A 12,340-nucleotide genomic window follows, 5' to 3' on the forward strand; every position below is an offset into this window, starting at 1 on the left:
CCCGGAACAAAATAAACCAATCAGCATCTTTCTACGATCCAACGTGACGTACCTACCGGACTTTTAACTCAAACAGCCAATCATAGGAGAGCATCGCTACGTGAGCTCACGTGTGTCGTATTGACAGCTAGTTTCGTCCAATGGGAAGTCAGCACCATGGAAACACGGTGAGCTTGTAGCCAATTAAATTACCTGCTTGACCATATATGGGCGTTTATGTAGCTGGTCTCCATGGTAACTGCATGCCAACAGAACAGAGAAACTTTATTTATATGTTTATAAAGGCGAGATTAAAGATAATAAACATGCATATCTTTATTTTAATTTTTATTTAAATATAAAAAACTGCTTTTTTTAGTCAGATTTAACATTTTAACAAATGTTTTCTGAGTCAAAAAGAGATTTATTAACATAATTTGGTAACTTTTAAAAGGTTTGAGAGAGCTCTAGAGTCCTCTGCTGGAGATGCTCTGTATTACATTTTCTAAAATATCTCTGAGACACTTCTGTCAATCATCCTGAAACTTGGTACAGACTTTATAAACAAGTTGAAGGAGAGATCCTGTGAATTTCAGCATGAAGGCTGTTATTATTACTGATTTACTGTGTTTAAAATATTGAATAAATATAATAAAAATCACAAAATCTATTTTATCTTTTAAATATGTTATCAATGCAGCTCTTTCAGAGCCTGAAGTGAGATCAACACACCTTATGAAACCTGGTGAGTGTTTGTTTAACAGTGATGTCATTTACATAAATCAGGTCCTCGTGGTCCTGGTATTATACAGATTAAATGTTTTGGTATCAAGAGACAGAAATATACATGATCACAATGAGCCTCAAGAGGTAACACGACCTACAAGACAAAACAAAACAGAGTTTGGGAAGAATTATGAACTTGACAAACCGTTAAAAAGAAAATTTTAATATCCTGTTTATTGATCAAAACTTAAACTGTTTAATAAAAGTACTCACCAACAACAAGCTTAACGTAGAATGTTTGAGGTGTTTGAATATTTGGAAAATAACAGCTGTAGACTCCACTGTCAGATATCTTTGTGTTTCTGATGATTATGGAGGCGTTGCCGTGTTTCAGTTCATCTTGAAAATGAGAGACTCGACCTTTGAACTCTTCACTCTGACCTGGATGACCGTTGTTGTAATGTTTGCCTTCTTTATAGAACACCTCCTTCAGACCTTCATCTTTCTGAGGAGGTTTCTTCCAGTCAAAGAGTTCAGACGTAATGTCCTCCTTGGTGCTGAGAGAGCAGGGTAACACAACATCACGGTCTTGTTCCACTTTGATGACTTTTGGCTCTGGAAGATAAAAACAGGTATTAATCAGTACGTTTATATGTAGAGTAATTAGGTTTAGACAGACTTAAACAGGCTTGTTTAGCACATTGTGCTCTGCAAATCTTTTTCTGATTCTCATGTTTTTGTTAGTTTTGAGGATATATTCTAGGATATATTCTAATTTTTGTAACCATTATCCTACATTTCACCTGGTCTTAAGCATGCAATGAAAAATTAATAAGATTGAACTCTCTATTTCCTAAATAATGTTGACCATCAACTCGGTATAGGGGTATCTCTCTCTCTCTCTCTCTTCGCAGATTGAGGACTTTCAATAATGATGATGTCAATGATTGTATGAACTTTAGTTTTGAGCTGAGTTAGAAATGTTACAGACGTGTGCTTTTCTCTTTTTCTCTTCTAGTACGATACCACGACTTTACTTCCTGGACAGAAGTTAGTTGGTCTGTGAGATTTTTTGAGTAAAACCAGTTGAAAGATAAATCTTGTTAGTTTCAGCCAGAAACTTAGAACAATTTGATAACATTTTTGTCACAAAATGTAAGGTGACAAAAATATCAATCTTGTCTTCTGCTGGTCGGTCAGGCAAATAAATAAGTAAATGTAGGTTAACACCACTGCTCTGTAAAGAAACAGGTCTAGTTAACATCCTATGAACCTGTTGGCTTTACAGCTCGTATCTATGACCACATCCTGTCTCCTCATCAGATACAGCAAGCATCACTACACAGGTTATTACATCTGGTTAGAAAAAGAGCATTAGAGAGAGAGAGAGAGAGAGAGGGAGAAAGAGAGAGAGAGAGAGAGAGAGAGGGAGAGAGAGGGAGAGAGAGGGAGAGAGAGAAAGAGAGAGAGGGAGAGAGAGAGAGTGGAGTAAAACTTGAAGTTTCTCTGGTTTATATTTAAATGTACGACCCTTAACCTATAAATACATTTTAAATTCACAAAAAAACTCAAACCAGGAAGTGGGAAACTGGTAAGATGCAGTAGATCATCATCAATTTTGTCACAATAATCATAAAATACAATGATCCGGATCCACAGGACAAGCCTCCACCTGAAGGGGTCAGTTGTTAAAACTAGTTGGTAAGCTGACATGTAAATGTAAACTACCAAAAACTGAAAAAACTAAAAACAAAGAGAGAAAACTTTACACTGCACGACCTGCTTCAAGAATTCCACTTTTATATGATTAATAAAGTCATATAACATCCAGTTTAACACATGATGGAGGGTGAGTAGCTCATTATCCGGGTTTATAGGTGGCCTGTTGTTTTGGGGATGTTTTGGCAGATAGTTGGTCTGTGAGATGTTTTGATTAAGACAAGTTGAAAGAAAAATCTTGTTAGTTTCAGCCTGATGGCCTTCATCATGATTTATTGTATTTTAAATAGAAAGTAAAAGGGAAAAAATAAGAAAGCTTCAGATTTTTATGTACAATATTTTATCATTTCAACTGTTTTAGAGCCTGAAGTGAGATCAACACACCTAATGAAACCTGGTGAGTGTTTAACAGTGATGTCATTTACATACATCAGGTCCTCGTGGTCCTGGTATTATACAGATTAAATGTTTTGGTATTAAGAGACAGAAATATCCATGATCACGATGAGCCCTAAGAGAACAGGCTACACAACATTACTTAGTGCTGGTCAAGTATTATCAACTTTAAAACAGTTACAAAGAAACTGTTTTATCTTGCAGACATATTTTTTAAATGATTAAAAATGAGCAAACATAATAAAAGTACTCACCAACAACAAGCTGAATGTAGAAAGTTTGAGATGTTTGAAGCCGAGGAAAATAACATCTGTATTCTCCACTGTCAGATATCTTTGTATTTCTGATGATTATGGAGGCGTTGCCGTGTTTCAGTTCATCTGGAAAATGAGAGACTCGACCTTTGAACTCTTCACTCTGACCACCTCGACCGTTGTTGTAATGAATGCCTGCGTCATACTGGAACACCTCCTTCTGACCTTCATCTTTCTGAGGAGCTTTGCTCCAGTCAAAGAGTTTAAACTCAATGTCCTCCTTGGTGCTGAGAGAGCAGGGTAACACAACATCACGGCCATGTTTCACATCGATGACAGCTGGTCCTGAAAGATAAAATCATGTATTAATCAGTATGTTTTAGGGCTTTAACGATATGAAATATAAAACCAAAATTGCGACATTTAGCGCCACGAACCAGTGTCGCGGAGTGAGAAGGTAGAATCATGACCCCCCCCCCCCTTCCAACTCCCAGAGTTATCCTTCCCATCCAGATCTAATGCTACCACATCTTTAAATTACTAGTAGGCTAGTATTAGTCTTTTTGGGGCCTTATCCCTGGTTTGTCTGGTAAATTTAGCTAACTGTAAAGACGGCTAAAAACAAAGCGTCCTTAGCACCGGACCGGGCCGGCTGCTAGCTGCTGGGGGCTGACTGGATGTGTCCCCAGGTTAGGGGACATTTTTAGCTCAGAAGAATATATACCTCCAAAACACATCATGTTTTTATTTTTGTAAAACTTAAAACAGGGACACTAGACCTAGAGCTGTGCTCATTAGGGGCTAAGTCCCCCCCCCAAACTACATTTATCTGACAGCTTTTGCTTTATTCCTTCAGGTTTGTTACTGCAACAGCTCATTGATTATCGGATACAATAAAAACTATTGAGGAAATATTTTCCTTTGACAAAACACGGCTTTCTAAAACCAGTGATGTGCAGTCATGGTAGGCAAGGTAGGCACTGCCAAAATTCAAGCATAAAAATGTTTATTAAATAAATGTATTTAATTGTATAACTTGTGTTTGTATTTTTACTGTTTATTCTTGTGATTTATATGTGTGTTATTGCAATTATTTAAACGGTACGATGACAAATGTAGCAGTTACACATAATCAAATAGAAAAAATGGTAGAATAAGCTGTGCCTTTACTGCCCATTCAAGCGATTAGCCAATGTTGCTCATGCGCACTTCGATCCTGTATTCTTTAACATGTACGTCAAAAGGCACAACTCTGATGTGCCTTTGCACGTAAATGTGTTATGCCAGTTATCATCTCCGTTACATATCAAAAATGATATGATGAAAATGAACCAATTAAAATCGAGATATTCCTGGCCCTTTGCGTAGCTGACGTCATTACACCAGCTACGTTGTAAGCGCAATTCCTGCGAAATTCAAAGTCAAAATGACAGCAGCGGAGTCCGCCGATATCACAGCACTGAGGAATTTCTCTAAACTAGATATGAATTAAAAAAAAGAACTAATAGCAAGATGGAGGTCTACGCCAGCATTAGAGGGACTACTGCAGCAAAAGGGACGAATACTCGTCGCATCGTTTCAAACTGACTGGTACGGAAGAAAAGATGTGGCTATGTGGCCGTGCTAACAGTGAGCGGCGGGACCTGCGGGGTCCTGGATCTGAACAGTCAGCGGCTGGGCCTCTACGGGGTCCTGGATCTTACCACAACCCGCCCGCAGCTTTAACCAAGCAGGAAAAACCGTCAGCTCATATAATACCGGCAACTACAGCTTTGCACATTTTCCACCCTGAAACGGATCAAAACATCCAGTCGGAACCGGACCGGGCCAGCACCTCTATCAGCCCTCTATTGAGACCTTTTCTGATTTTACTGTTTCTATGTTCACTCTTTCTATTGGATGATGTAATTTTAATCATTCTGTTAAGCACCGTAGCCTGCTGTAAAGTGTTATATAATTACATTAGATTGATTTTGATTGATAGATTGATTGGAAATGTCTTGCTATCGACAGTGGGTGTGTGCCGCGCTTGTGCGTAACGTTTAGCCTACTGTTTTATTAGCCTAAACAATAAATTAGGTAATCTGGCTTTCATAACTCAGTGCCTAGCCTCTTACTGACATCACCGCACGTCACTGTCTAAAACCTCTCTGAGCAGCGCTGGCTCTGGCGGTCTGGAGCCTGCAGGTGGAGGGTGAGCGACTATCGGCTACGTTTGGTCATGTTTTCTTTCTTTCATTCCAATTTCGGGTCTGTCAGTCACAAAAAAAAATAAGAATCACAGCTCTACGTTTACATGCCGAGTAATTAAGTTTAAAAATGTATTTTTTTGTGATAAGATACAAACTTAAGATATAACAAATAAATCAGTTATTGTGGCCTTATTTTGAAAAACCCTTTGCATTGCTCCAGACACATATTTGCCCATTTTATTTTTTCAGGATATATTTCAGATTTTTATCCTGAGTTTAGAAGCTGTGGAGGTGGGCGTGGCCTCCAATCAGCTGCAGGGGGACAGGTGTGTGGAGAGAGAGAGCAGCACCAGGTGAGTCTCAGCTGTTTGTTGTAATTAAAAGTCTCCCTTTATATGCAGTAGGTTTGATGTGAATTTTTAAAATGTATTTATTAGGGTATGAGTCCCGCATTTAAATATTTCAACTAGAGAAAGTCTCTCTCTCTCTCTCTCTCTCTCTCTCTCTCTCTCTCTCCCTCTCTCTCTCTCTCTCTCTCTAATGTGATTGGATGAAGTTCAGAGATGAGCTGAGTTAGAAATGTTACAGACGTGCTTTTCTCTTTTTCTCTTCTATTACGATACCACGACTTTACTTCCTGGACAGAAACTAAGAACAATTTCATAAAAAATTTGCGACAGTAAGACGACAAAAATATCAACGTTGTCTTCTGCCGGTCGGTCAGACAAATAAGTAAATAAATAAGTAAATGTAGATTAACACCACTGCTCTGTAAAGAAACAGGTCTAGTTAACATCCTATGAACCTGTTGCCATCACAGCTCTTATTATTGACCACATCCTGTCTCCTCATCAGATACAGCAAGCATCACTACACAGGTTATTACATCTGGGTGGAAAAAAGAGCATTAGAGAGAGAGAGAGAGAGAGAGAGAGAGAGAGAGAGAGAGAGAGAGAGAGAGAGAGAGAGAGAGAGAGAAAGAGAGATAGAGAGAGAGGGAGAAAGAGAGAGAGAGAGAGAGGGAGAAAGAGAGAGAGAGAGAGAAGTAAAACTTGAAATTTCTCTGGTTTACATTTGAATGTACGCCCTTAGCCTATAAATACATTTTAAAATTAACATCAAACCCAAACCAGGAAGTGGAGAGCTGACAGGAAATAACATGGGGGGGGGGGGGAGTGGGCACCGTCCCAATAAACAAACAACTGTTTGGATCGTTTCCAGTTTCTAAAATGTGAGGATTTACTTTAACTTTGTAATACTTTACCTACATTTCCCTGATGATAATTACCGACTTTTACTTAAGTTACATTTCCAATGCAGGACATTTGCAACAGAGTATTATTTACAGTGTATTAGTACTTCTACTGCAGTAAAGGATCTGAATACTTCTTCCATGTTGCATTAGAGAGAGAAGAGATCGTGGAACGGGCATCACAAAGATAAAGATGAGAACAAATGTTAAACAGAGCTGGAGATCAGCAGCAAACACGTGGGAATGAAAATGTGTTTCCCGCTACGAAGATTCAAAAAACAAGATGCTACACATGCTCTTTTAGTAATTTTTGTTTATCTTCTGCACGTTATAACTGTGTTTATATTTAATATATATATATATATATATAAAACACAGAAATTAATAATACACTTATTATTGATAAGATCCTGAGGGACCTATGAACAAAATAAGAATAAAATAATAAGTATAAAGTGTAGTTGTAATGCTATAATCTACACCATCAGAATGTATTATAAACGAGTTAAGATCACACTGTATGAACTAAGGTGAAACCTTTTTGTTTTTTACCATTTATGTTATATGTATGTGATGTTTTGAATGTGATCGAAATAAACAACAACAAAACAGCTAAACTTGTCATATTTTGGTTTCTGCTTTATCTTATCAGAATATGCAGCTGCAGCAGTTGGCAGCGGACAGTTTCTGGGAAATGAGCAAAAAGCCCCACCTAGGACAAAATGGAGACCGCGCGCACGCACACACACACGCACACACACACACACACACACGCACCAGAAATGACGCTACATCTAAAGTTATTAAAGCACCAACATTTTTGATCCGTGCTAAATATTAGGAACCATTTTAATGTGACAGCAGCTGAGCAGCATGATTAAAACTCTGTTTCCAGACCTCTGCCTGTTACTGATGCCTCAGACATTTACATAAAATAAACATTACATTTACAAATCCATAACTCAGTGTAATGATCAGCTTTCTCACCGTTTAGTTGAGCAGACGTGAGTCCAGAGCGAGTCAGGAGGCAGAGACACAGAAGAGGAAGAGGAGGAAGAAGATGAAGAAGCTCCATCGCTGTTGATCTCCTAACAATGAAACATCAGTTTAACATCTCAACGGCTCTACTAACGGAGATGGAGACACTGCTAACGGCTGATTGGCTGATCAGAAACACTTTCGGTTTCGAGGGTTATGTAAGATGCAACAACAGCCCAAATCCTTCAGAATAAAAGCTTCACCTTCACATAACTATGACTCATGCATTCTGCTCCAGAGGTGCTCCTACTGAGTGCAAACTGCAAAAAGTTCTTTATTTTCACGCTAACATTAAAGCTGATTATTAAATATAACCTACAGAGCCTCAGATTAAGCTCTATATATTAATATAATCACTGTTAAAGAAGTCTTCTTCTACTGACCACTCATCAGCAGCAGAGACAGGAAGTAACGAAGTACAAATACTTCCCGCGCGCCACACGGAAGAAGAAGAAAGTGCTTCCCCATTGGGGATTAATAAAAAAAATTAAAAGAAAAAAGAAAAAAAAGAAAAACGGAAGAAGAAAGTGAGGAAAGAAAAAGAGACTATAGCTGTCTGGAGGATAATCAGCTAAGAGTGTGTGTGTCTTTGAGAAATAGAGTAAGTCGTATAACTGATGCTGTCAGTTCATTTCAGCCTGTTGTTGTGTTGGTCTGTAGTTCATTTACATTTAAAGTGAGTTACCTAGTGATTTTGTTGTGTTTTCTTCACCTGTTACCTAGGTTACATGATGTTTGATTGTAATAAACAGAGAGAAATTGTCTCCGTCCGTGTGTTAACACACACACCTGGGGCCAAGCTGGAACCAGACTCAGCTTTAAATCCAGTCCTAGATCTAGTCCTCACTAACAAGTTTCAATCATTTCACTGGAGTTATCGTTACTGTTGGTCCATCATTACCGTATTTAATCTAATAGATGGGACTGTACGTTGCACCTGACGCACCACTAATACAACTCGACAGATTCTGCGCATTCTGCATTCATTTACAGCAAATCAGTGCAGCTTGATGGCGCTAACGTTGGACATATAGAAGTATGGACGAGGACATGATTGAACATGAAGAAAACAGAGATCCCAGAGATTCAGACAAGCAGTGAGACATTTCCCATAATCCTCGGCCTTATCTGAGAGATGTTAGAGACAGTAGGACATCAAGAAGGACTCCTGGCCAATGTGCTGGGGAACTTCTTCATTAATGTTTGTTTAGTAATTAATATTTTATCTTTTATTTTATTTCCAGAAGCCATATTTGAACACACAGACACACATTCCTTTAAATGTTAAGCTGAAGATTAAAAATAGAAACTGGATCTGTGAGTGCTCACAGAATCACATCTAAATTCATATCTCGCTTCTCATGTAGAATCTCAATAACCTGGAGTCCCAATCTCTGTCACAATAATCATATATTAGATTTTTTAGGCCTATTGGCAGACATCCATTTAACATGTAGCCAACGGCATATGAAGAATAAAGAGCCTTTCTTCATGTCCACTGTAGTTTCTCAGCGTCTCTCTAGTAACATCTGTCTGGTCCAGAGAGCTTTGTCGTTCACAAGGCTACTTTTACTTTTATACTTTAATGAATTATAAGTTTAATCAGTACTTCTACTTTTACTAGAGTATTTTTTAACAAGAGTATCTGTACTTCTACTCTGTACTACACAAAGTGTTTTTTCGGTCAAACACGGAGACACAAACACAGTAGTTCCACTAGATGCTCCATGGTTGTCTATGAACTTCTGCCATCTCTGATCTACAGAAAAAAACCTTTTCCAGTGAAATTTCTCCAAAATAAAAGTTAATTAACTAACTGCACAGAAAAGAATTAACTGTGAACAAAAAGCAGCCGTACTGGATCAACAACCAGGTACAGTGTAATCAATACTTTCTGATGATTTAACTGTGTAGTAGGTCTAAAGTCTGGCTACACCACAGATGCATTATGGGATAGGAGGGGGAAAAAACCTGCTGTGGGTTGTTTGTATTTCTTCCAACTAATCCAAATCGTCTTTGGCGCTAAGCTACGGATGTGTACAATCGTGAGATATTTAAATTAGCGGAGAAAGGGTTAAACCTCATTATCTCTTACCAGTGTATCTCCATGCGCTCTTTGTCCCACAATTAGTCCCAACAATCAGTCCCAAAACGTCCCAGATAGAAAGGAAATGACCTAAACATATTTTTTGTAAATCTTTACAATCTTTCCCTGAAAGAACCAAGCAGGCCTGTCTTGTTGCAGCATCCAAATTTTGTCAGAATTTGACATTTTCAGCGTGCTTCCCAAAGCGAAGGGACTTTTACTAAAGGCAACATGCAGAGAGCGGAGGTGAGGGACCGGATTATCCTGGAAATGTACTTCCTTTGATCCAGACTAGTGAAAGGGTTAAACACATGGGAAGGTACCAGCAGCAGCCGTAACACAGTCTTCTTTTTCAGTTCATCTGCTTGTAAATTTCACTTCACTTTTGGCTACCTTACCACCCATCCTTTGTAAACCTAAGAGTATTATGTGTACTTCTACCTTGAATAGTAATGAGCGCAGGCAACACGACGTCAGACTGAACAGCTGTTGTGATTGGTCTGATTTCTCCTCTTATTTCTTTCCAGTGGCTAGAACTGACAGAGGAGGTAGTAGTTCATCTTCACATTCACAACATAACACACACACACACACACACACACACACACACACACATATGATAACAGAACCACACTCACCTGGACCTGACATATTTTAAAAAATACAAGTAAAACCAGTGTTGTTTGGCAGGGTACCTTTAAGTAATGTTCCTATATGGATTTTTCCAGATGCACGTACGTTAACTTCCAGCTACTTGAGTAAATATATATTCAGATACGTGTAGATGGAGTGATTAAAAGTTTCCCAAAAGTTAAAAGAAGATCAAAGAGTTAAAACAACTTTATTATGACGGTTAATGTTGAAGATTCATAACCAACTGTCGAGCAGCCATGAAAATGTTGTAGTATCAGAAGTATGTTTATAGTTTGTTTCTTTTATTAGAGTTTGAACACAGAAACATCCAAAACAGTCACAACAACATAGAGTTTGACTTATTTCATGTTTCAAACATTTGGATAGAAGATGGAGCGCTGATTGTCATGACATGATACCCTGCAAGTGCAGCAGATAAAACATACATGTATATATATATATATATATATATATATATATATATATATACAAAGTACATTTTGGCAAGGGGAAAACTGGCATGGCCATTTCCAAAGGGATCCCTTGACCTCTGACCTCAAGATGTCTGAATGAAAATGGGTTCTAAGGGTACCGACGGGTCTCCCCTTTACAGACACTCCCATTTTGTAAAGCCATGCAGTTTTTCTCATGCAGTATACAATACATTTTTATATTTTCACCTGAAATGGTGTATTCGTATATTTCTGCACACTGACTTCTGACTAAAAAACCTGAGACTGTTGTGGATTCAATGAGCAGAAGAAATGTCAAATATGTAACACCACAGTATATAAATATATACTCAACATATCAATATATCCTAATTCCATATCTTGTGAACAGCCAGTACACCGCCCCGTCTTAGTAGGGAGTATGTGCAACATGCATGTCTTTCACTGTTGATTTTTTAACATTAACACCAGTCACAAAACTCTGAATTTTGAAAAGTTATCCACGTACGATACAAAGCCCAATTCTACAAATCTTACACTGAATTTTTAAGAAGTTGAAGAGGAAATGTCCTCAATCTCCAAAAATGTCCTCACTCTTTTGTTGTAAAATTTAAATTAGTCATCTCTAGAAAAGAAGTCGATACCACACACACATCTGCAGGGAACTTTAAAGCTGGTGTGGCACTCTCCAAGGCTTTTTGGTATGTTGGTATGTAGAATTCTGTGTTTCACATGGTTTCAAACAAGAAATGTACAGAATGGACTTTCAGTTCCTGAATTTATTTCCTTAATTTAATTAATTTGGTTCCAAAGTTCCTGGAAGTTTTTGGTGAAAAGTGTCACTTTCATTTAGGAATGTTGTCCTTAGACCAGCACGTGAACTCTTTTACCCCTTACGTCTCAAACATGAAGGAAGGCGATCATTAATGCTCATGGGCGTCGGACTGTGTGTGTGTGTGGGGGGGGGGAACTGAGTACCCAGGGCCCTCATGTGAGGAGGGCCCAAAAAAAACCTAGAATGAATAGATGTGGATGCGGGGAGGGGACCATAAAAAATGCCTTTCTACAGGGACCAGCATTTTGTGTTACCCCCCTACTTAGACTAGAATGACCCTCTCTTAACTTTCGCTCCATTTCTAGAAGTCTCTCTGGGTTCAGCTCTCACTGCTTCTGGAGCTGCTTCCTCAACCTCTGGGGTTTAGTTTAGTTCCACTTCCTCTTTCTACTCACATCAGCCTCATGGCACTTAATACTGCACCATCAAGTTACTGTATTAGAGATGTGTGAAGTTACTGCTGTTGCAAAAATATTTCTACTTGCAAACCAACAGGATGCTGAAATTAAAAATATATCTATAATAGGTTTAATCTAACAGATATGGACATGTTCTGCTGTATTTGGTCAGCAGAACAGAGTTGCAGGAAACAAAGTGGTTTGTCAGCCAAAACGTGTTTTATCTAAATGAGTACAGATAAATACAGGAAGTACAATATATTTCTTCCTCATTGAGACAGCAACAGAGACGATGAGGGACTCAGCAGCACGTTGTAATTGTATAATGTAATGTGATGGTGAAGTAGGAGGCCTGACGTTTTTTTTTGGGGGGGGGGGGG

General features: G+C 38.5%; 1 protein-coding gene and 1 long non-coding RNA gene across 2 annotated transcripts in view; one reads left to right on the plus strand and one right to left on the minus strand.

The window, feature by feature from the left end:
• Window positions 1-842: 842 nt before the first annotated feature.
• Window positions 843-12,340, minus strand: part of LOC117943375 (V-set and immunoglobulin domain-containing protein 1-like) — a 140,546-nt gene continuing 129,048 nt past the window's right edge. The window contains exons 7-8 of the mRNA XM_034869458.1: window positions 979-1,320; window positions 843-859 (exon numbers count right to left, since the gene is read on the minus strand). Of these exons, the coding sequence (XP_034725349.1) occupies window positions 843-859; window positions 979-1,320 (359 nt within the window). The remainder of the gene's footprint in view (window positions 860-978; window positions 1,321-12,340) is intronic.
• Window positions 3,311-12,340, plus strand: part of LOC117943120 — a 17,961-nt gene continuing 8,931 nt past the window's right edge. The window contains exon 1 of the long non-coding RNA XR_004656292.1: window positions 3,311-3,395. This is a non-coding gene — a long non-coding RNA (uncharacterized LOC117943120). The remainder of the gene's footprint in view (window positions 3,396-12,340) is intronic.

This window comes from Etheostoma cragini, chromosome 4 (genome assembly GCF_013103735.1).
Source record: "Etheostoma cragini isolate CJK2018 chromosome 4, CSU_Ecrag_1.0, whole genome shotgun sequence".
Lineage (NCBI taxonomy): Eukaryota > Metazoa > Chordata > Actinopteri > Perciformes > Percidae > Etheostoma > Etheostoma cragini.